Source organism: Saccoglossus kowalevskii, chromosome 22 (genome assembly GCF_978046115.1).
Source record: "Saccoglossus kowalevskii chromosome 22, keSacKowa6.1, whole genome shotgun sequence".
Lineage (NCBI taxonomy): Eukaryota > Metazoa > Hemichordata > Enteropneusta > Harrimaniidae > Saccoglossus > Saccoglossus kowalevskii.
This window is the reverse complement of record NC_140662.1, coordinates 10,967,791-10,990,426: the sequence shown is the minus strand read 5'-3', so window position 1 is coordinate 10,990,426 and position 22,636 is coordinate 10,967,791. Positions and strand designations below refer to the sequence as shown.

Here is a 22,636-nt window from a genome sequence, read left to right as displayed (position 1 = left end):
TCGTGGTGAGAGCGAATGAGCCGCGAGACTTGTTTTTGCTTCTCAAACAGTATTCTATTCTCTCATGCAGTCGCGGACAATATTTCAAATATCATGGTTACATGGGTTAGGTCTGATTTTTAGCATTGAATTTGTTAGGTTGTTGTTATAGCTCAGCGACACGATAAACCCACTGTTGGTTAACTTGAATTATATAACTTGCTTTTCAATCTACGGCAGTACTATGTAAGTAAATGTTTTCATTCCCTATCGTTGCGGAAATGTTGATATGTATCTAGGACGCTTATTGACACTACCACCGCATTCTCTAATAATCTGTCATTCACATACACACTGAGATAGATAAATTGTTTAGTAGAATATATCCTCAACGAAATATAAACACATAAAACGCCCAATAAATTAAATTGTCAATTTAGGTAAATTATAATTTTACTCCAATATATATGTATATATGTATTAGGAACAATAAATTTATGTACGTTGAATTTCAGGTGTATGGATTTAGATTGATTTATTCTTATGACTTGAATCCGATTTATACCTTTATTAGAAGGTAAATAGATATGAATATGCACATTAAATGATAAATATAACGTAATACAGATATAATGTGCTTATCTCACGACTTATCAAACAGAATCATTTGATCGCTTCCTTTTTCTCTACATCAGACTTGGCTTTATGTGTCATCCGGGTTATTTTTTCTCTCATGTGTACATTCATTCCCTTTTCGTTATAACTTAGACTCTTTTATATTGATCTACCCCTCAGAGGTAATTGATTGCTGATCAATCATGTTGAGCATGTGAGTGATTAAATATAATACTAAATGGCACATATAGAACGAGACTGATCACTAATAACTGAATAATATAAATAACTAAACACCGCAATCTTTCATATTATAGACGCTGTAATGTATTTGTGTTTCCCCTTTGCCTTTGAAATAATGACATGTTAATTTTACTGTATTTCGTTTGAACTTTGTTGGCTGTAATAAATTTATTAGCATCTTTAAATAATATTGTATTTTAATTGAAAACGTAGTTATAATGCGTAGTATATTTGAACAGCATGAAGATACCGGAGATAGGACACTAGTTTTCTTTTCATTGAAAATCAAAGTCTAGTTGGGCTTCAATATTTTTATATTTATTTCAAACATCACGGACACGGCACACTTCAGCAAATCCGTAACATAGGAATTATATATTTATTCGTAGAATTGTAATTGGAGAGATCAGAATTGATGTGCGATTCAACTAATATCAGAATGAAAGTATTTTTATAAAAATGTATTTATTTTGGACATCGATAATCAGTATCAAATGTTAATTGATTGCCGGGAGTACGTATAATGACTCGCGACTACATATATGTCATGTTACATCAAGTCCAGTATTTGAACACTATTCATCAACATTCTTTTGTATTTTTTGTCGTTTTCATTTGTGGAGGTAGTTAGAAATTATACATCTCGAATTAAAATAAATTTAATTGAATCAAACAAGAATCCAGATTAAGGTGACATTGATGAAAACGCATGCAACATTATGATATATTATAATAGTTCTGATTTCAATTATTTATGAAAACATATTCATTCAAGAAATTATGTGACGTATTTTACTTTTTCCTATGCTCTTTAACTTGGATGACATTGTGGGGAATACTTCATTTACGGCTTTGTAGCCCGTGTCGTATGGTTCTAGTTGACTACCTAGAGTACAACTGACCATTGGTTCGCTGTAAACCGGCGTAGAATCCATGACAGAATAAACATAGCTTTGATAGTTTTCCTAATTTCTGTAGGACAGTAATAACACCAGCGATCACTTTATCAGTCCGTTGTGGATCTCCACCAATACAGACAACAAATGCAAATCGTGGAAACTCGTTATCTGCTTCGTAAAACGCCACATATGTATTTGCGACACGTCGTCGCAAGTCAGTGGTTGAAATGTTTTATATTGCTAGAGAAATAATTCACTTGCACGGGAGAAACAAACAATTATGTATTCCCGTGTGACGTGTAATGCCCAATTACTGCGCAGAATGTGAACACTGTGTATTGTAATATCACACTGAAATTATGATACTTATATTTTCTGTCATTCCTGATCGTTCGTGGTCAAGAAAAGAAAGAACACAATGGTAACTCTTCAGGGAAGCGATTATTCTCGTTTCTCGCAACTATTTGAAAGGTTGGATTAATAGGCGAATACGACTGTGCATATACGAAGCTTTCAGACAATATATAAGTTGTTATAGTAGCATGGTTAGTAATGTGTAGAGAATATCTGCATTACAGATCAATTTTTAACTCGTTGTCCCCTAGTCACTGGTTAAAAAACTGCAGTCAGAAAATTGTGGTAATAGACGTGTGTATCAATTGCAGCGATCGACCCTTTAAGTGCTAGTTTAATAATTGTTTGCCTGCGGATATTGCACTAACCTGTTTTCGACCAATTATATACATCTTGTTCGCACGATATAATATTTGATTAAACGTATTGTGAACACTATCGTTATTCGTCAACTGAAGCGGTTGCTACAGTAATATCATGTATGCTAAAACAAAATTTGTTTTCGGATATACGAATTGACAAACTTAAAAGCTACATTTTCCGCCCGTACAGTACTGATCAAGGAAACATTGCAACAGCGACCTCAGGTGTCAAGTTTCACTCTGTGGAGATGACAATGTGTTTGTTTATTGTAGTTCATTAAAACACGTGTGATAGTTTTATGAATTTTAATATCACATACGCTAGCGCTAATCAGCTTGTTTGTATACCTGACAGGAAATTGCCATTTCAGTGAATGGAAACCATTATGAAGCACTGTAATGTATTTGCATTCTTTTAACGTAATTATACGTAAGATTGTGGGATTTATGCTGTGCAGTGATAAAGTCCAATCACTGTCCTATTTTTTAAGAACTTATATAAATAAAAAAAATAATATTGTATTATGTGAACCCGTTTTCCAACGATCCCCAAGACTATACTGATCACCAGGGTGTGTGATATGCCACCAATTTCTATTGAGACTGGTCACTTCATACTATAACCACGTCTTAGTGTAGTTTACGTCGTTGAACTAGTGTAATGTGTTTAATTACATACGCTAACTTGACGGGATATGTGTCTATTGTTATTGTCCATATGATTTATTTACGTATTCACTCCAGAATGCGCTTGTGTATACGTTGAGACAACGTATGTGCATTCCGTATTGTTTACAAAATATATTTTATATCCGTCTATATTTATTTGATATATTTTGTGACCATCTCTTTACGTTCCTATTCTTCACTGGCAACCAGCTCTGTCTCTATTTCTTTAGAAAGTGTTATTATGAACTTTGACACAACATATTCTATCCCGTTGCGAACGTACTGCATACACGTACAGATATAATTAGTAAGATGATTAATAATGATATTACTGCGCTGAACCTGTCCACACATAGTGCACTTTGTGGGCGTTGTTCAAAATATTTGTTTAACAGGTACAATTTTGGGTTTGTTTTCGTTTTGGGTGATTTTATCTTGTACAATATTTGTTGATTCGATGTAATGTGAATGTGTTGCATGGCAACTGTTTGAGTTATTCATAAATAGTATAGTTACATTGTCGAATTTAGTGTTAGAAACTAGCATAGAAGAACAGGGGACCTGGATACCAGGTTACAGAAATTAAATGAAGGTTTCATTTACAGTAAAAAATAGTGTTTTTACACACTCCTAATTACATGTAACATTTTTATAATACTAGTCTACTAGTAATTGATAATTTGTGTTCAAGAATCAAAATTGGAAATTACGTACGAATTACGACGATTAATGTGAGAAATGCTTTAAACTCATACAAAAATAAGATCTAGTTAAACTAGAAATAGACATGGAATCTAAAGGCAGATCATCATCTGAAACTGAAATGTCATCTGAAATTGTCTAATTCCACGGCATTAAAAGGAATCTATTGTTTAGATTTACAGTACAACAATCACTAATAATACATCTTATCAAAGCTGGTAAGTTAACTACACATAGTCTTTCATCTGATAATGTCACTACTCCATGTGACAAATCTGCAAATTGCGATGACTGAAGAGTGAATATCTTCACAACACATAGACCAAGTTTAATAACAAAACAGTATGGCAAAGTCCAAACCAAGGCTTCTTCCAATCCTGTGACAGTGATTTCCAAATTCAGTGACTGAAAAGTGGAGATGAATCCTGGTAACCATTAATTGTACAATATTTTGGAATTGTAATTGCCAAGGGAATGTATAAATCTCCAGAACTGTACCTTGGAGTTGTAAATACATTTGTACATTAAATTAAAGTTTTATTGCCTAAATTTTTGTTAAATTATTATTTCCTCTTTTCAAAAATATATGATATACTGCATACAGTGTAACACCAAAATACAGGTGGATTTAAAAGTCTAGAATCAACATTTCAAATACATGCAGCTTCAAACTGGTTTACTGTGTTGATACATTTTTTGTTCGTTAGCTTGTACTTTCAATATGCAACTCTACTCCTTAGGCCAGCGTTGGTATGCTTTAATCACTTGGCAAAATTTTCACATTGTTAAAGTACATGTATATTTAACTGTCATACCTGATTAAATATGGCTGGTGGGACAAAATTGTTGATGATGAACAAATCTTTAATGGAAAGATTCCCAATAGCAAGACCAAGGGCCTGATCCTTATTCAGCATTCTATACAAGATTGTGTAAAGGAAAAATATTTATACATTGATGAAACACTGAGATGCATGTACTGTGTTCTTGAAAAATGATGAAACTCTTTTGACATTCACACAACATCATGAAAAGGATACTCTCCAGCATATGGCATTTCCTGTTGAAAGACTTCATAGGGATTCAGGGGGACCAATTTCTGTTGTTCCAAATCAAATGGTGTCTGCAAATATCCAAACACTTTATGAAATCACTCACATATCTTTCTGGTATTGTAATTTGGCGGTTCAAATAAATCCCCATTCATGGAATAGCGTGTAGAAGAATAATAATAATGTAATGCACTATGCTTAGAATGACAACATTTCAATGAATCCAGCTCCACAACAATATGAACATTTCTGAACTTGTCCCTCCAAAATCGGAGAAGCAGATTGTTAATGAGGTGGAAATTTTGTATTCATTTGATAAAGTGAAAATACCTGAAATATATCCTTCTCTTTTATTGTTTGGAGAAATTCAATAGCCCTCTTGATCCCAATATTTGGAATTGATTCGAAATAATCGCAAATATACATTCGTATGTAAACTTGATAAATGTCCAATTATCTACATTGAAGCCAATGGAGTGTTGTTATCTATGTCAGTTTTGGTAAAAACCTGAGAAAACAAAACAAAAATATTTTCAATTAGCTAGTAGAATATACACAGAAATAAATTGAAAAATAAAGTAGCAAGTGTTTCTGGAGTGGTTGCCATTGTATTATGAATTAAAACAGTTAAAAATATGTATTTGATTTGCAAGACCTTTGATGCACCATACAGAAGTACATCAGAATCTTCTGTGATCACACCTTCCACCTTCCCAGACATGCAAAGGAACGCCATTTGTGCATCTGCCTTGCATGGAGCGACAATATAGTCAACATTATGGTTTTGCAGTGACTGTAAATGAATTAAAATTAGTAACATTTATTATGAGGCATGACATTTTAAATTATGTTGGGTAAACAACAATTAAGTCATACTTGATGGTAATCTGTAATGGTGTGGGTGAATAGTCATTAAAATATGAACATCTTGGGAGACAATGCTCTTACAATAGAAGTACATGCAAGGAAAGATAGCAATTTTCAAGGGTCAAAATAAGTTGGATTTAAACATAGCATAATTGTGTACATATGATTCTAACAAGGAGTGGACATTGAATATGAATATTGTATTAATTTTGATTTATCTACCCATATAACTGCTTGCATCATATCTTCAGTAATACTTGCAGCAGCAAAATAATATCTCTGTGTATCCATGTAACTTCCATTTTTCCAAAACTCCTTAGCCTTCAGCAGTGACAACTGGCGCTTTCTCTGAAATATGAATAATTAGTAATATATCGATACATTTCTTAATGAAATTCCTTGTTAATACAAATTATGTCAGATCTCTACAAATTCTGTTCCCAAATGAAAATGCATGTATGTATAAGTCCAACTGGTCCAGCAATTTAGATTTACCGTTTACGTTTCTCATTTTCAGCGCGTTTTACAGGGAACTATGTTGTATAAATAGATGTTTTATGTCAATGTTGACCAGATTCAACACCCATTTCATAAAATATCTGATGTACCTATTAAATAAAAAAATCAGACCTAAAATTAATCATAAAAAATATAGACATATTTTGTAATAAAAATGTTTATTTTCTGTATCAAAGTAATTTCAAAATGAGATTGGTGGGATTTTTTTTTCAGTAGTGTGTGGCAAACAAAACATCTACAATAATTCAACTCTGCAGTGTGAAAATTTGGTGAAAAGTTGTACAATAACAACTACTGTAATTGATTCTATGTACCCTCAGTTGGTATACCCTCTGCAAGTTTCCGTGCACAACCACAGCAACCTTTGTGTAAAACCATTGATGCATCAAGGGACAACGTTTTGCCACTAAAATCTTGTAATCTAATGGGTCGTTTTGCTTCACTCAGTTCTTAATTCCCATTACGTATCCTAAAACAAAGAACAAAAAATCTACATTTCATGTTGCATGCATAAAACGGTTACACTAACGACTATAGTACCCCGATCTTGCCCTTTTTTCGTTTTTTGAAATTACTATTTACTGCGATGTTCTTGTTTGTTTGTCTACAATATAGTTTTTGAACCAGAAATTTACACTTTGAACACTGTCCAATACTCGATTTTACTCTACTTAATCTTAAAAACACTGTGTGTATTTAAACTTTAAATTAAAAGTTAGATATGTTAAATAGCAAAAAGATTGATAACAAGTCGAGGTTACATACTTACCGATTTATAAATCATAAAACTACCAATGTTAACAGTAAGAGGTTGAATCGGTTCAGCAAAAGTACGCGAAAACGAGACTAAGAGTTGTTCAAACCGGAAGTTTACTCTGAGTCGACCCAAGGCCAACTGATACAAGTTGTATATTTTCGTCGCCTGGCATATATCTGAATGCCATTGACAATTTGAGCACCATTATTATTCCAACACAATTATTGGTTAAACATTTTCCATAATATGTTTGACCATTTTGAACCAAATGGACATAATTTTCCATTAGCTACAGGTGTAGATCAAAATTTTGAAGAAACAACAATCTATGATAAATATAATTTGTTTTATTCTGTGAATCGTTTCAAATACTGACTTTGACGCTCAAATGGTTAATTAGGGGAGGACCATTTTTCATCCTTGGGGTGGGGGCAGGAAGATTTTGTGACAAAATGCTATGACAATGCTTGAAAACAAATCCTACACTATATGCATGTAAAAAATGAAACTCTGAGACACCCTTAACAAAAATCAAGACAAGACAAGACAAAAAATAAAATGTTTAAATTATTTTTTATTAATCATTTTGCTCAACAATTTCATTAACTAAACTAGTGTAAACTGTCTCTAACAATGCACTTATTATATATTCTACAATTACTGCACCCACTGTCTTTAAACCACTTTGCTTTGGTTTTATGTTTTGAAACATGTGTGCGATATCTGGGTGTCCTACATCTATAGTAAGTAGGCGACCGTGTTTTGCTTTTTGATGTGGATTAGTATTTCTGGTAGAAATGTGTCGCCTCTTACATTTGCTTTGATTTTTTCTTTGTTTTCTTGTTTGTTCATTTCTGCCTACATGCATCTTATATATTCCTTGAACTTGTTTAAAATTAACATTTTTTCTCTTGTATTTCACTCATGCTTGTATAGCATACAATAACCTTTTGTTCATTTTTTGAAGAAAAAGTCATATCTTTCTTTGGCACAACTTGATCGCAGATCTTGTTTCTTCACTTTTCAAAACATATCCTTTGAACGTTGGACACAGTTTCATGAACTTTGTTAATTACATCACATAAAGCATTATATCTGTCAAAATGTCGCCTTGTTTTGAAGCATATAAATCAGCATATCTCTTTTTAATGTCTTTCATTTTAAAAAAAACACATTCTTTTCTTCGTTATATTTATGCCCAGATGACGTTTCAACTATTTGTTGACATTTCTTGAACTCAAGGATTACTTGAACTAGGTTGTTTGTTCGCAGCTTCTTCTCTCTCTGAGCCCAGAACTTGATTTTTTTTTCTCCAATGCTATATTTTCTATCCGCATGAGAAGCACACATGCCCAATGAGAATGTGTTAGCTTGAACGTGTTCTCCTTTTGTGGGGGTTTTATGATAGATAAACTCATATTTATATTTCAATCGTTCTTCTGAGACAGCTACTATTTGTCCATGGTTTCTGGTGTGAAGTGACCCAAATGATGTTGGTAAAGGTATATTCATAGCTACACTGTGATGTTGTATCTGATGATTTGTGGAAGCAGATGACCTTGAAGCTCTATTCATTTCCAAGTACCTAAATGGTTTTTAAAAACAAAAAGAAATTACAAAAATAAAATAAAATAATGATTTTAATTTCAAATAGTTGTATGCATAGTTTTTAATATTCATGACTCTATTATATTTTAAATTGAGATATCTATTCTCCCAAATATGTCTCGCATAGAAATATCCCTACATTGAATGTCATGAATTTAAATATACATGATTCTTAAATATACATGATTCTTAAATATACATGATTCTACTTGAGTTGATATGCCTTGAAATACTTATCTTCACTTGGATTTAGTTTTAACTGAAAACACTTTACCCCTAACAAAGCAGTGAAAATGATGTTTTTTCAAATGCATTTTGCCTTTATACAACACAGTCAAAATTAGGCCTACATCAACAAAACACCCACAAAAACTATTTTCAGTAAAAGTAAAATATTTCACAGTAAAATAAACATTGATCACGAATCAATCACTAATGTAATTTTATTTGTCATGTAATACATACCGATTAAATCGTCGTATCTCTATTTTTCACAAACCCCACTCTATCAAATCATCTCCAGTCAAATCTGCAAATCTTAGACATAATTACGCCCAACCGATTCTCGTATTTTATCATAAGTTTTAAAAAGATGTGCATTTTCCAAAAATTTCTGGAGTGTTTTGTCGTCTGCCATCCTGTGTTCACCGGGCAGAATGAGGTCATGGGTAGGGTGTTTTTTTGGTATGCACTGTAGGAAACTCTTCCGATCTTCAAAGATGCTAAAATCAAGCACTGTATCATGGAAGTTTACCTCCACATGTTTTTCGGGATGTTTTTGGGCATTCTTGTTGTTGACTATGATGCTGGTAATTGCTGGAATAGAACCGAATCCAGGGCCTGATACTGTCAGTCAAGACAAGTTGCAAAAGGTAATGGTTTGTATATTATTCATTAGTCTGGTATAAATAATAGCAATTAAAATCTTAGCAGACTGGACAGAGGTATTCTGAATAAAAATCATGCCTGCATACAATTTCTGCAGCTGTCTAAAAAATAAATATATTGATGATATTATGTAACCCTCTCCAAGGATGACAGGAACTGAATATAAAATCACATTTTGTTTGTTACACGTAATATATGCAGACCAGTGTTTCCTTATCACTTGCCAGATACACGAATGGCTAATAAACTGGTCAGTTGGCTAAAAGTTTACACAGCTGTCCAGGCAAACTGGCTAATAATTGTTTGAGACTAAAAATGATAATACTTAAAAATATATTGTTTATGCTCTTTTTATAGTTAAGTTTGTTATCTTACATTTCCTGGCTAGCAATATTTATGAACAGTTAGCCACAATTGCTAAACAAGAAAATTAGCCAGAGGAAACAATGCAGAAGTGAAGTTAAATAGGAAATGGTACTTTACAATCCTCACTATAGATCACCTAACCCTTAACCAAATGTGTATGCTACTAAACAATGTATTTCTGCTGTGAAATGATTGGGGTGGTACCAGGACACTTTTTCTCTTGGGTCACTGGAAAAATTATGATTGTAAAATGATATTTGTATGGTGGGTAGCCATGTTGCTATAGATACATTTGAGAGTCTTGCCCTTAATAACATTTGTATTTCTATCATATTTCAGTCTAATGAGGCTAGGAATCAAAGACACTGGTGTGACTCTATTGGACTGCTCTATGTTCGTCCTTAATTTTGTAGAGAAAATCCAAAAGAGCGATACAAGACATTACAGCACAACATAGATGATCCATTTCAAAAGAACCATGACAAATATGTTGCTCGACAACATTGTCTTATGGAACTAGAAATAGAAAAAATGTATGGAACTAAATGAAGTTTTTCAAGAGTATCGTTCAATGTTATCTGCACCATCACAAGTAAGAAACCATTATTCTGCCAGGCAGGATTTTAGAGACAAATTATTTGCTGTAAATGATTTACCTGTCATAATTGTGTACTGTCAACATATTCAAAGAAACCTGGTCTTAATATCTGATCAAGAATTAGAAGGTCGAGTTAGTGCAAGTAAAACTGTATTTCTATAATGATTCAGTCATTTGAATCTTGAATCAGATCTAAGATCAAAGTGTGATGAACAAGCAGTTGGTCAATATGTCAACACTTTATCTTCTTTACTGTCCTCATCTTTAGACAAAGCAGTTTTTCTGACACTTGAGTTTGATTTTCACTAACACTCATCAGAAAGACATAACAGGTGTTGTTAGTAAAGATGTATTCCACAAAACAAAGAAAAAGTGTTGTCCTTGTGTGATGAATGCGATAGAAATAAAGAACAGTTTAAACTTGACGCAGAATCAGACTTGCAAGAGGTCATAGCATCTTCAGAAGTGAAAATAAAGAATTCGAAGATAAACTTGATGCTAAGAAAGAGCTTATGCCATAGAATGAATTTGATGAATTCAAACAATACATTAGTATGAAACATGATAGAATTCACCAGCTTAAGACAGCTTCTTTTATGTATGTTAAATACTCAACATATTCCAAGTTCAAGAGGTGGAAATTTGTTGAAACAAAAAAGGAAAGGCAGGGGAAAGTATAGAATTGCCAAAAAAGATGAATCTGCCATATATGATGTCATTGCAGAGCACGTGAAGGCCCACAGTAGGATACATAGAAAATTAGACACAGGTCACCTGGAATATGATCACAGACTACACAATAAAGATTTGAAGATAATAGCCAACAATTTTCTTGGGAAAATAAACTCAGGCAGGTTTATAAAATCTAAAGAAACTGTAAAGTAATGCGAACAATCCAAAGTAAACTACATAGAGGAAATTGTTTGCGTCCATCTCCACCCTGAAAACACTGCATAGTTAAAAATTCTTCACCATACTTTTAATACAATATTGGAGAAGCATGACAATTGTGCCATGGTCATGAAGGCATATAAGGAGACACAGGAAGAAATCGTCAGCCTAAGGGGAAAGGTGGAGTCAATTGGATTGCCCTGTCATAAGCTAATTGACATGCAGTCGTCGGATTCTGGTCCAGGTGTAAGTGTGTCAGAAAAGATTGTTCAAATGAGGATGGTAGAGAACATTCTCATTAATAATTTGCAGTACCAAAGCAAACATTGGTTTGCTCCTGAAGACTTCAGAAGTCACATTGTTCAGAAAGACATGCATGTTCTAAATGAAGCTATTGGTGATGGTCAATAACAATCTAAAAAGTACCATTATTCTCAGAATTTTCTTCGGCAACTGTCCTCTGCATGGCTAGAGATAAATTAGAACAGTACAAAGAAAGCAGAAAACAGAAGGCTGCACAATCTTATGCTGAGAATCTTAGAAAAAGGTACAATAAATATCCTTTACAATGGTGTCATATTTCACTGCATACACTCCCAGTTATGAACAATGGAAACAATTTTACTATATGAAGACATTTGTATACTCAAAAGAACAACAGAGAAAAGAGTGTACAGGAAGTGCATACTATTCATTCCTCCAAGAATTCTTTCATTCTCACTATATATTAAGTAATGGCTGCATTCAAGCATTCTGCTATAGCTTGTGTAGACAAATGACAGAAATGTTCATATCATAGCAAGTATGAAGCAGTTCACTGGGCACCAATCAATGTTTTGTGGATCAAACAACCTGTACCAGATTACAAACGAACAGATGGATTCAACTACATCAGACTAACTCACCAATGAAGTGCCTAAAGACAAGTACTGCCCTGTAGTTCAACTTGACAAGTATTGTCAACAGTTGGGGAGTCCAGAGCTTATTGACCAAAGATGATAGGAGAAGAAAGATTGAAACATTTCTCAAAGATAGGTAACAGACAGTTACTAAGCTGTTATCTGATGAAAATGTGAATACCTTTGTAGACAGATACACGATAGCTCGCTAAAGAATGCAGTAAAAATAGACTACATTTGTATGATAAGACTGTAGGAACTTTTGTGAGAAAGACTACACATGCTTTTGAGAAAGAAGAACAGCTTAAATCAAGTGATGAGCATGACTGTACATTAGAGAGAATTTTAGAAACACTCCTGTTGGTGTAGTTGGTGGATGTGTATGTGCCTATAATAATACAAAGCTACACAGAAAAGGTTTTACTAAGTAAATAAAAAACAATGAAACTCTTAGAAAACCAACCACAGTAAAACGAAAATCTCAGAATGTAAAAAAAACAGCAAAACAGAGTATAGTTCCACTTGTTCATGTTCCTTCTTGGGAAGGAACTGTTTTTACAGAATTGTGTCAAGTTGACCATCTAAATACATGCCCAATTGACAATTGGTTAACATTTTTCTATATTCTGCTGAAAAATTGTCAGGAGTTGACTCACAAGTTATAGCAACACTGACCACACTAGTTCAACTTTTCAATAATGGTCAATTTGTTGAAGGCAAACTAGAATGGGTTAATATGACAACAGTGACTGACCCACACTGCAAGATCATTGATATGAATAGAAACAAGTATGCAACATTTGTTCATACAGCCATAAACAATACTAAAAAGCCACTGTTCATCAAAATATTGCAGCAAGTCTTGCCAGAAAACTACATTATCAGCTTTATCGGCCTCATACCTTGACATTTACCTCGAATTTGACAACAATGGTCATCTTTCTACCAGACTTTATGACAAAAGAGATGATTTCAATTTCACTATCATCAAGTTTTCAAACCTTAAGAGCAATATACCTGTTTTCCCCGCTTATGGCATTTACATATTGTTCCGGAGTCTATGCTGCATCTATACCAGTACTGTGTCAACCACTTCTCAAAATAACCACCCTCAAGTGCGTTAGAATAGGTATGGTTTAATCAACAAGCGGTGAAACTACAAAACGAAAGTGTAAAACGTACACTGTCAATAAAACATGGCGACCTGCATATATTGTACAGCGTAAATATAAACAATTGAAATACATTGAAAACGACAGTAAATTCGATATAAATTCGAAAATAACTAGTCCTGGGGATGGTTGAAACATCAAATAAACATCGAGAATAAAAATAAACTTACATCGCTGAGTCTACAATGCGTTTCGACAGGTTGACAAAATGTGTTGAAATCTGCTTGTCGTCTGAAACTTTCCTAAGTAGTATGACCTCTGACCCTAGCTAAAACGAAAGAACTGAGAGTGCTATAACGAAATCGAGAAACTAGTGTACAGCACACTCCCCGCCCAAAAACAATGCTAAGTTTTTACTATACTATGCTATTATAACTCTAACTAATCTACAATATCTACTTATCACTATTGTCCACTTTAACACTTTCAATCAGAACGAGTTCAGTGATGGGTCTCTGGTAGATGTGCCGGGCATTGTCTCTGCAAACCATTACATCGGTTTTCCTGACCTTGTCGTCTTTACTATGATATACTTTCACCACGCGAGCGAGTGGCCAGTTGTTGCGGTGTTGTTCTTTGTCTCGCAGCAGAACAACATCTCCTTCTTCGATATTCACAGTGATTTTGTTCCACTTGCATCTGGGCTGGCGGCTTTGCAGGTATTCGTTCCTCCAGCGAATCCAGAACAGGTCAGCTAAATATTGCACACGACGCCAGCGTTTTCTGCTGTATAGGTCATGCTGAGTGAATACTCCAGGTGGTGGGGGCACTGATTGGGTCTTCATGGTTAGAAGCATATTAGGATTAAGTGCTTGTGGGTCGTTACCATCAGCTGGTATTGAAGTTATAGGTCTAGAATTGACTATTGCACAGACCTCAGCCATCAATGTTGTCAATAGATCATGTGTGAATTGTGGCTTGCCGATTTGGACATACATGGCTTCCAAAACTCGCCTGACTGTGCCGATTTGTCTTTCATATATGCCTCCGAAATGCGAAGCTTGTGGTGGGTTGAAGGTCCACTCACAGGTATTATTTGTTAAGAACTTCTCTATGCGATTCTGGTCGAACTCATTGACGGTGGTTTTGAGTTCATTCCTAGCGCCAATAAAATTAGTGCCTTGGTCACATCTGAGTTTCTTGACTGGACCGCGTATAGCTATGAACCGACGAAGGGAATTGATAAATGCTGATGTGTCCATAGAGTCGATGACTTCAATGTGTATAGCGGTAGTGTAAAGACACACAAAAATTACAGCCCATCGTTTGGCTGCTGCTGTGACATTTCGAGTCTTTCTGGTTGCTACACTCCATGGTCCAAAAACATCCATACCAACATTTGTGAATGGTGGAGTGTTCTCCACTCTGTCTGCTGGGAGATCAGCCATTATCTGGGTTATCGGTTTTGCTCTTAGTCTTTTGCAGGTTTTGCACTGATTGTGTTGTGCAAGCCAAGTATCCAGTAGCCCTTGGTTCTTGCTGAGAGTGTGAGGAGACGGCCTTGATGCTGTACCTCTTTGTGTATATGTTCGATGATCAGCTTAGAAATATGGTTCTTCTTTGGAAGTACAATCGGATGGCGGCCAGAAAGTTGAATGTCTGCATGACGTAGTCTTCCACCAACACGTATGAGTCATTTCTCATCCAAGAATGGTCTAACCGGTAAAGGGGACTTTTTCTTGGCAGTTTACCATTACCATTGTCTGACTGTCTGGTTGACAGTATCTTCAATTCCTCTGAAAAGGTTTCTTGCTGGACAGCATGCAGTATAGTTATTTCTGCACATGCTAATGTATCTATCTTGAGTCGTATAATGTCTTTGTTCTTACAATGTAGTATTCTAGTTATAATCTGTGCCACTGCACCTTTGAAAGCAGCCCAATTTGAGAATCGTTGGAATCTCTCTGATCCAAGGTGGTTGGTTTTGTGTGGTGTTTCATCTTTGTGCTGTTTTATGTTTGTAGCTAATATACGTGTATGTTTACGCACTTCAGGGTCATTCTCACTAACTTTACTTTCACTACTGCTCAAAGGCTGAATTCTGTAATCTGCTTGCCAAAGGAAGTGCGGTCCTCGTAGCCAGATTGTAGAGTTGAGTTTACTTGCATAAACTGATCGAGTTGCAATATCTGCAGGATTCTGATCTGTAGGCACATGATGCCATTGACCTGGTGACGAAAAGTTCTGTATTCTCTGTACGCGGTTTGCTACATACACATGGAAGCACCTAGACTGGTTATTTAGATAACCAAGGACAATTGTACTGTCTATATGAAAGGTGACACTATCGATAGTGTGTCTAATCTCTGATGTTATCTTCTGTGCTAGTTGAGTGGCTAATACTGCAGCACAAAGTTCTAGACGAGGTACTGACACGGCATGTGTTGGGTTTACCTTTGCTTTGCCAAGAAGGAATGATATGCTCACTTCATCATTGTGATTAATCAGTCGTAAGTATGCGACTGCGCCTATTGCTTTATCACTAGCATCGGAAAAGATATGACACTCTCTTTTCTTGGTCTGTCCAAAGGCAGTTGGACAGTAACAATGTTGCATGTGAATGTTCTTGACGTGTGAGAGACTGTTGCACCAACGAGTCCAATAGTGATGATACTCTTCGGAAAGTGGGTCATCCCATCCAGCACGTTTTGACTTGTGTTCTCTGTCTGCGAGCAATCTGCGTAAAATGTGCTTTCCCTCTATCGTCACCGGAGACAATATTCCCATTGGATCATATATTGAATTCACTGTTGCTAGTACTCCCCACCGTGAGAAAGGTTTTTCTTGTACGCTGACTTTGAATGTGAAGGTGTCTGCTTGCAATGACCACTGTATGCCTAGTGATCTTTGTGTAGGTAACATATCTTGGCTGAAATCGAGACACTGGAGATCTTTAGCATGTATGTCGCTTGGAAGAGCTGTCATGACTTCCATTTTGTTTGAGACTATTTTATGGAAGTTGATATTATTGGTCGCTAGCATATCTCTAGTTCTCTCAATTAGGCTAACTGCAGTTGCGGTATCTGGTTGAGAGGTCAGTCCAGCATCGACGTAGAAGTCATAATCTATGAATTCTTTAACATCTGCTCCAGATGTAGCTTGGTTTTCCTCGCTTGGTTTTCCTCTGCAATCATTCTCAAACCGAATGTGGCAATGGCGGGTGAGGACACATTGCCAAATAAATGTATATTCATGCGATACTCGATTACTGGTTTCTCTGTGTCATTGTCTTCGAACCAGAAGAAACGTAGATAGTCTCTATGTTCTCTATTAACATGGAAGCTGTGAAAGATTTGTTCTATGTCTCCCATTACGACTACGGGCTCACGTCGAAATCTCATCAGGACCCAGAGGAGACTGTTCATTTGGTCAGGTCCCTGCAATAGTGCATCATTGAGAGATACTCCATTATGTTTTGCGCTAGAGTCAAATACAACTCGTATCTGTGTTTTTTTTGGGTGATATACCGCAAAGTGTGGTAGATACCATACGTTGTTGGAGTCAAGCTCAGCTGTCGGTACTGGACTAGCATGATGACGATTGGTAGTTTTCCCGATGAATTCTAAGTATTGTTTCCTCATCTCTGGCTTGCGACCGAACTGATTTAACAAATTGTCAAATTGATTGCGTGCTGACTGACGGTTATTTTTCAGTAAATCTGGTGGGTATTGTCTGAAGGGAAGAGGGAATTCTAAGTTGCCATTTTGATTCACATGAGTGTTCTGCTTCATGATGCTCAGGAACTGTTTGTCTTCTAAGGAGAATGCCTTTGTCTCATCCTCCGGCGTTTCTTCAAATATGTTTGTACATACTTTGATGGGTTGCGGTACTGCTGGGTCTCTGATGTGTATGTGGTTATTACACCCGAGAGGTTCTGTCATCGGTTGAGTTTTGCATATATCATTGTAGCATGTGGTCATGGTAGTGCGGTGTATAGAAGCTCTAAATACACCTCTTACTGTTTCTAGACAGAGTTCACCTGAAACAGTCCACCCAAGGTCAGTGCGTTGAGCCCAGGGTGAATTGACTGGTCCATTTCTGGTTTCTCTAACTTTCAAGGGTTCTGGACAGTTTCTACCTATCAGAAGGTGTATGTCAATGTCTTCCCATACTGTTGGGAGTTTATCTGCTATGGGTTCTAAGTGTCTGAATGATTTACATATTTCTGGAATGGGTATCTCATTCTTGTCATTGGGTATGTCATCATTTTCAAGCAGAACCGGCAAAGGGAATGCTTTCTTGCCATCTATAGACTCAATAATGATGTGGTTACCACGCCTTCCTGTTCTGAGTTCTCCTTTGCTACTACATGTTGAGAGTTCATACTCGTGTTCAGGACCCTGTATTTTCAGTGCATCAAAAAGTTTGGTGGTCCCCATACAGGCATTAAATTGGTCATCGAGGACAGCATATGTTGCTATGGCGTTTGCTGGTTCACCTTGTTTGTATACCTTAACGAGAACTATTTTCCCACAGGAGCGTCCTGCTGGGCATTTACCAAGTTTTGTACACTTAATTGTTGCCTCCTGTGTTTCATAATTTTCCACCAACTGTGTTGGCTGTTGTTTCTTGGACTCTCCATATGTATGGTGGAGGCAAGTTATGTGTTTAGTGCTTTGACATGTTGTACATTTCACCTGAGTGTTGCAGTCCCTTGCTAGATGCTTTTGTGTACATTTGAAACACAAACCTTTCTTTCTACAAAGTTCCATTCTTTCTGTTATTGGTAGCTTGATGAAAGCTTTGCATTCAGTTATATGGTGACCTGAGGTATCATGGTATGCACACTGTTTTGTGTCACTAGAAGTTGTTGTGACATTGACATGTGCTACAGTTCTTGACCGTTGACTGGACCTCACCTTGTCTGATGTGGTGATAGTAACGTAGGATTTAGGAACATCTGGATCATTTTGTGTTCTAGTGACAGCCTTGATGAACTCTGCAAAGAAGCTAAAAGATGGAAATATGCCATGTCTTTGTTTGTGTGATGATACTTGCTCTCTCCATTTGTTGAGTATGAATGCTGGCAGTTTCTCTATGATAGGATTTAATCCATGTGGAGCATTCAGTGTACTAAGGTGGGTGAGTTCTCCCATGTGTGCTACTGTATCAGCACACAGATCAGAAAATTCTAGTAGACGTTTGTTGTCCTCCCCTCTTAATTTAGGGAAAGAGTTCAGTTTTCTGATGATAACACCTGTAATCACAGCTGGGTTACCAAATCTCTCTTGTAATTCTTTCCAGGTTTCTTGATATGCAGTTTCAACGTTGCTTACATATCTGTGGCGGTACCTATCAACCAAGGTCTTGGGTGTATCGGCTAAGAAATGTCAGTTTCTCAGATGTTGGAATGCATGCAGTTTGTACCATTGATTCGAATGCTCTTTTCCAGGGCAAGAACATGATGGGATCTCCTCCATAAACCTCAGGCTCCTGCACTGGCAGACGCTGACGAGCCAAGATTCTAACGTATTCACTGGTCAGTGGTACATAATTATTAGGACTGTCTGATGTGAACGGAACTTGTTGTGGGAAACTTGGTTGTGTCGTCGGCGTCTCCAATGTACCTTGTCTGGTGGAATCAGTGGTGCATCTGAATTAATATTTTGGATACTAAAATGTAAGACATGATCATTTGAGGACTGTAAAGGTGAGGTGAATAACTGTTGTGCAGTTTCGTCCTCCATTGCTTTCTCCAAGGCGTGTGCAGTTGCCTTTGCAATTGCCATTTTTATAGCTTCCAGTATTTTTATGTTAGCTTTAAAGTCAGCTTCTTGTACAGCCTGCGCTGCTTCCTGTTTTGCTATGGTTTTTTTCAAATTCAACTTCCTCTGCTGCTGCAGCGGCTTCAGCAAGGGCATGTGCTCTAGCAGTGCTAAGTTTCGATGATGTTCTGGATGTATAAGAACCAGAGACCGACAGTGAGCCTTTGGGTTCAGGTTTGATAGTTGGAGTCCAAGCACTCTGTCTGATTATATTTTCTTCCAGCTCTGAATCAATGATCTGTTTGTTTCTGAGGAATTTTGACTCCATGTATGATGCATCATCTTTTGTCTCATCTGATTTGTCAAGAGAGTACAGTCTCATCACTTCTCTGAACGCAGTATCATATTGTTCAGTGAGTTTTCTGATTTCACTTTTGTCAACTGGGACTAATGTTAATTGTGCACTGGACAATGTCGTTTTTATCTTTGACCAGATTGTTGTCATCTGTTTCTCTGCACCAGTTATTGCATTGATGAGGGCTTTAGCAGTCATGGTTCTCTGCCTTTGAGGACGCTCTTTTCGTGTGTCAACACCCTTATCATCGTTTTCTGTCACATTGGATTCAAGATCATAATATTCAGTGCTTTTAGGTAACTCATGGTCTACTTCATAATGTGCCATGTTGGTTGAATAGTATTCACATTCAAGTGGAGGTTGTTGTTTGAGATTCTAATTTCCTAGCTACCAACCTGTATCTGGATATTTTCAGATGATTTTCACTGTTCCGGGGTCTATGCTGCATCTATACCCGTACTGTGTCAACCACTTCTCGAAATAACCACCCTCAAGTGCGTTAGAATAGGTATGGTTTAATCAACAAGCGGTAAAACTACAAAACAAAAGTGTAAAAGGTACACTGTCAATAAATCATGGCGACCTGCATATATTGTACAGCGTAAATGTAAACAATTGAAATAAATTGAAAACGACAGTAAATTCGATATAAATTCGAAAATAACTAGTCCTGGGGAAGGTTGAAACATCAAATAAACATCGAGATTAAAAATAAACTTACATCGCTGAGTCTACAATGCGTTTCGACAGGTTGACAAAATGTGTTGAAATCTGCTTGTCGTCTGAAACTTTCCTAAGTAGTATGACCTCTGACCCTAGCTAAAACAAAAGAACTGAGGGCGCTATAACGAAATCGAGAAACTAGTGTACAGCACACATATCTCAGCTTATCCGTTATGGCAGAGCATGTAGTATGTATTCTGATTTTTTACAACGACATCGTCTTCTCTGTTTTAAACTATTAAGTCAAGGAATTATAAGAGAAAGGCTGATCTATGGTAAGTATTATCAGCTGATGGACAAGTATCATGTTTCTATGAAACAGATGGTAATAGAAGCGCTGGATGTCAATTGTCTTGCACGAGGATGACCTAAAATTTACGATTGTGACTCAGAGAGATATATGGCGGGTGCCACATGTGGAGCAGGATGTGCTTACTCTTTTCGAAACACCTGACATCACCTCTTGGCTTGTGCCTTGAGGTCCATGTATCTCTCTCATCGATTTGACAGTGTGTTGTTTGTTTTGTTTGTGTGTCCCCTGTGTGTTCTCGGATTTGTAAATATTGCCTTTTGACATTGATTGGTTGGATTATAATTGGGAATTGTTGCTTTGATTTTTCCAATATATTATTATTAAATTTGTGCAAATCTAGAGTACAATAGTATTGTTTCTGAAATGTTTGCATACAAACTAATGTGCTTTCCTGTTATTTTCATTCACTGTGAGCCACTTAATGTTGGTGAAAATGAAAATTATATTGAGGCGATGCTGAGAGAGTGGCTTAATCACTCACAATCTATTTGTCATCGCAATTTGGAGAAGAACTGACAATGAAGAAATGATGCAGACTGACATGGATGAAACTAATCATGTGTTAGTAGATAGTTGTTATATTACACGCTCAAAATATTAAGCAATTTGTATGTAATTCAGTCTAGAAATAAATACAATTTAATGTACTTTATTTATTTATTTATTTATTTATTTATTTATTTATTTATTTATTTATTTATTTATTTATTTATTTATTTATTTATTTATTTATTTATTTATTTATTTATTTATTAAATATCTTTATAGAGAATTATGGTACTATAAAGGTAAACGAACATTTCAACAAAGAGAGCAGTGTAGTTTTTTTTTTGCCACTAGAAGTAGATTACTTTACAAGAAATAAGAAGATGCAACATGATGATATACCATTTTTGTTGCAGTTTGCTGATAGGAGGTACATGTTCATCCTTTATTATCTTTACTTTTAGCACATAAATAATATGTATGTAATTGTATTTACATAATTAATTGATGTCTTATCAGAAAGTAGGCTTCATTTCAATCTTCCTGCCCCCCAAGATATCAAATGATCCTCCCCTAACACAAACTGTTACTGCTCCCATTTTTTATCTTTTTGGAGACATGTTTTAAATGACATAAGTTAACACAAAATCGGATAAAAAGTGTTCAGACTAACTTATTGTACATGATATTTGCTCCCAAATGTTGTTTTTAGACCAATAATCACAAACACTGGTGGCAGCCATGTTTGTTTTTATTGTTAAAGGACGCTTTCGCGCGTATTAATCATTCCTTATTTGGAATTCGCATTTCTTATTATAGTCAGATGAAAATGCCTTGTAAAATACCGCAAAATTATGGCACGCTATAATGCATTACGGTGACAGATGTTTAATAATAAATAATATATAGAATGTGCAATATTGATAGTACTGTTACATAAACGTAAATTATTAACACACGTAGATAATCATAGATAAATCGTACTAAGGATATTATGAGTTAAGTTAATATTTAATCTGTTGGTTAATATTTGAGACTGTTCAAATTATAAATTTAACGAGTAACGACCATATGTCATGCAGTGTATGCAGAAATTATACAAGCAGCATCTCTGAAAAATGAAATAAACACAAGCACAATAAAAGTTGTTTCTTTGTGAAATATAGTACGTTATGCGAGTACTCTCAGCAGAGATGAACAAACTCTGTATCAAAACGTACTTATAAAAATGAGAGTACGAGGATATTATAATTTGAATATTTACGCATGATCACTGAAACATGCGCGAGTCAAGTGCATGATTATAATCTGTTTTAGTAACCATGACGGCATGCCATTGGCTTTGAATTTTTGCAGCGCATTGCAACTGGCGCTTTATGCCCAACTTTAACAGCCTCGCGGAATTTTATTTGCTTTAATTTTCCTAAACACACAGACGTATGGTCCGAATTAAGGGCGTGTCAATATACGAGTAGGTTAAAGTGCGATAGTCGTCGCGCCACGTATGCGCGAGATAAAGCATAAACAAGATGGCGACATTGACTGTTGCACAGGTCAAAGATTACAAACTGAGACGTTACCAGGTATCGAAGGAGTCACCGGCGGTAATTAGTG

At 35.8% G+C, this 22,636-nt stretch overlaps 3 protein-coding genes and 1 pseudogene across 3 annotated transcripts; all 4 read right to left on the bottom strand.

Annotated features, from left to right (window-relative positions):
- Positions 1–3,847: 3,847 nt before the first annotated feature.
- LOC146728995 (exonuclease 1-like) lies at positions 3,848–8,593 on the bottom strand (annotated as a pseudogene).
- A 5,242-nt stretch (positions 8,594–13,835) lies between these two features.
- On the bottom strand, positions 13,836–14,642 carry LOC146728994 (uncharacterized). The gene has a single exon (XM_085495739.1). It carries the CDS (start codon positions 14,640–14,642, stop codon positions 13,836–13,838), a length of 807 nt encoding a protein of 268 aa, XP_085351865.1.
- A 334-nt stretch (positions 14,643–14,976) lies between these two features.
- Positions 14,977–16,374, bottom strand: LOC146728993 (uncharacterized). The gene has a single exon (XM_085495738.1). The coding sequence runs from the start codon at positions 16,372–16,374 to the stop codon at positions 14,977–14,979; it is 1,398 nt and encodes a 465-aa protein (XP_085351864.1).
- A 131-nt stretch (positions 16,375–16,505) lies between these two features.
- LOC146728992 (uncharacterized) lies at positions 16,506–19,169 on the bottom strand. The gene is made up of 2 exons (XM_085495737.1): positions 19,055–19,169; positions 16,506–18,760 (listed from the first exon to the last, which is right to left on the bottom strand). Exons 1-2 carry the CDS (start codon positions 19,167–19,169, stop codon positions 16,506–16,508), a joined length of 2,370 nt encoding a protein of 789 aa, XP_085351863.1.
- Positions 19,170–22,636: the final 3,467 nt, after the last annotated feature.

Coding starts and splice junctions, on each gene's coding strand:
- LOC146728994 (XM_085495739.1), bottom strand. CDS start 14,642: ATGGACACATCAGCATTTATCAATTCCCTTCGTCGGTTCATAGCTATA.
- LOC146728992 (XM_085495737.1), bottom strand. CDS start 19,169: ATGGCAATTGCAAAGGCAACTGCACACGCCTTGGAGAAAGCAATGGAG. Junction 18,761..19,054: donor TGATCATGTCTTACATTTTA/GTATCCAAAATA, acceptor GACATTTCTTAG/CCGATACACCCAAGACCTTG.
- LOC146728993 (XM_085495738.1), bottom strand. CDS start 16,374: ATGGAAGTCATGACAGCTCTTCCAAGCGACATACATGCTAAAGATCTC.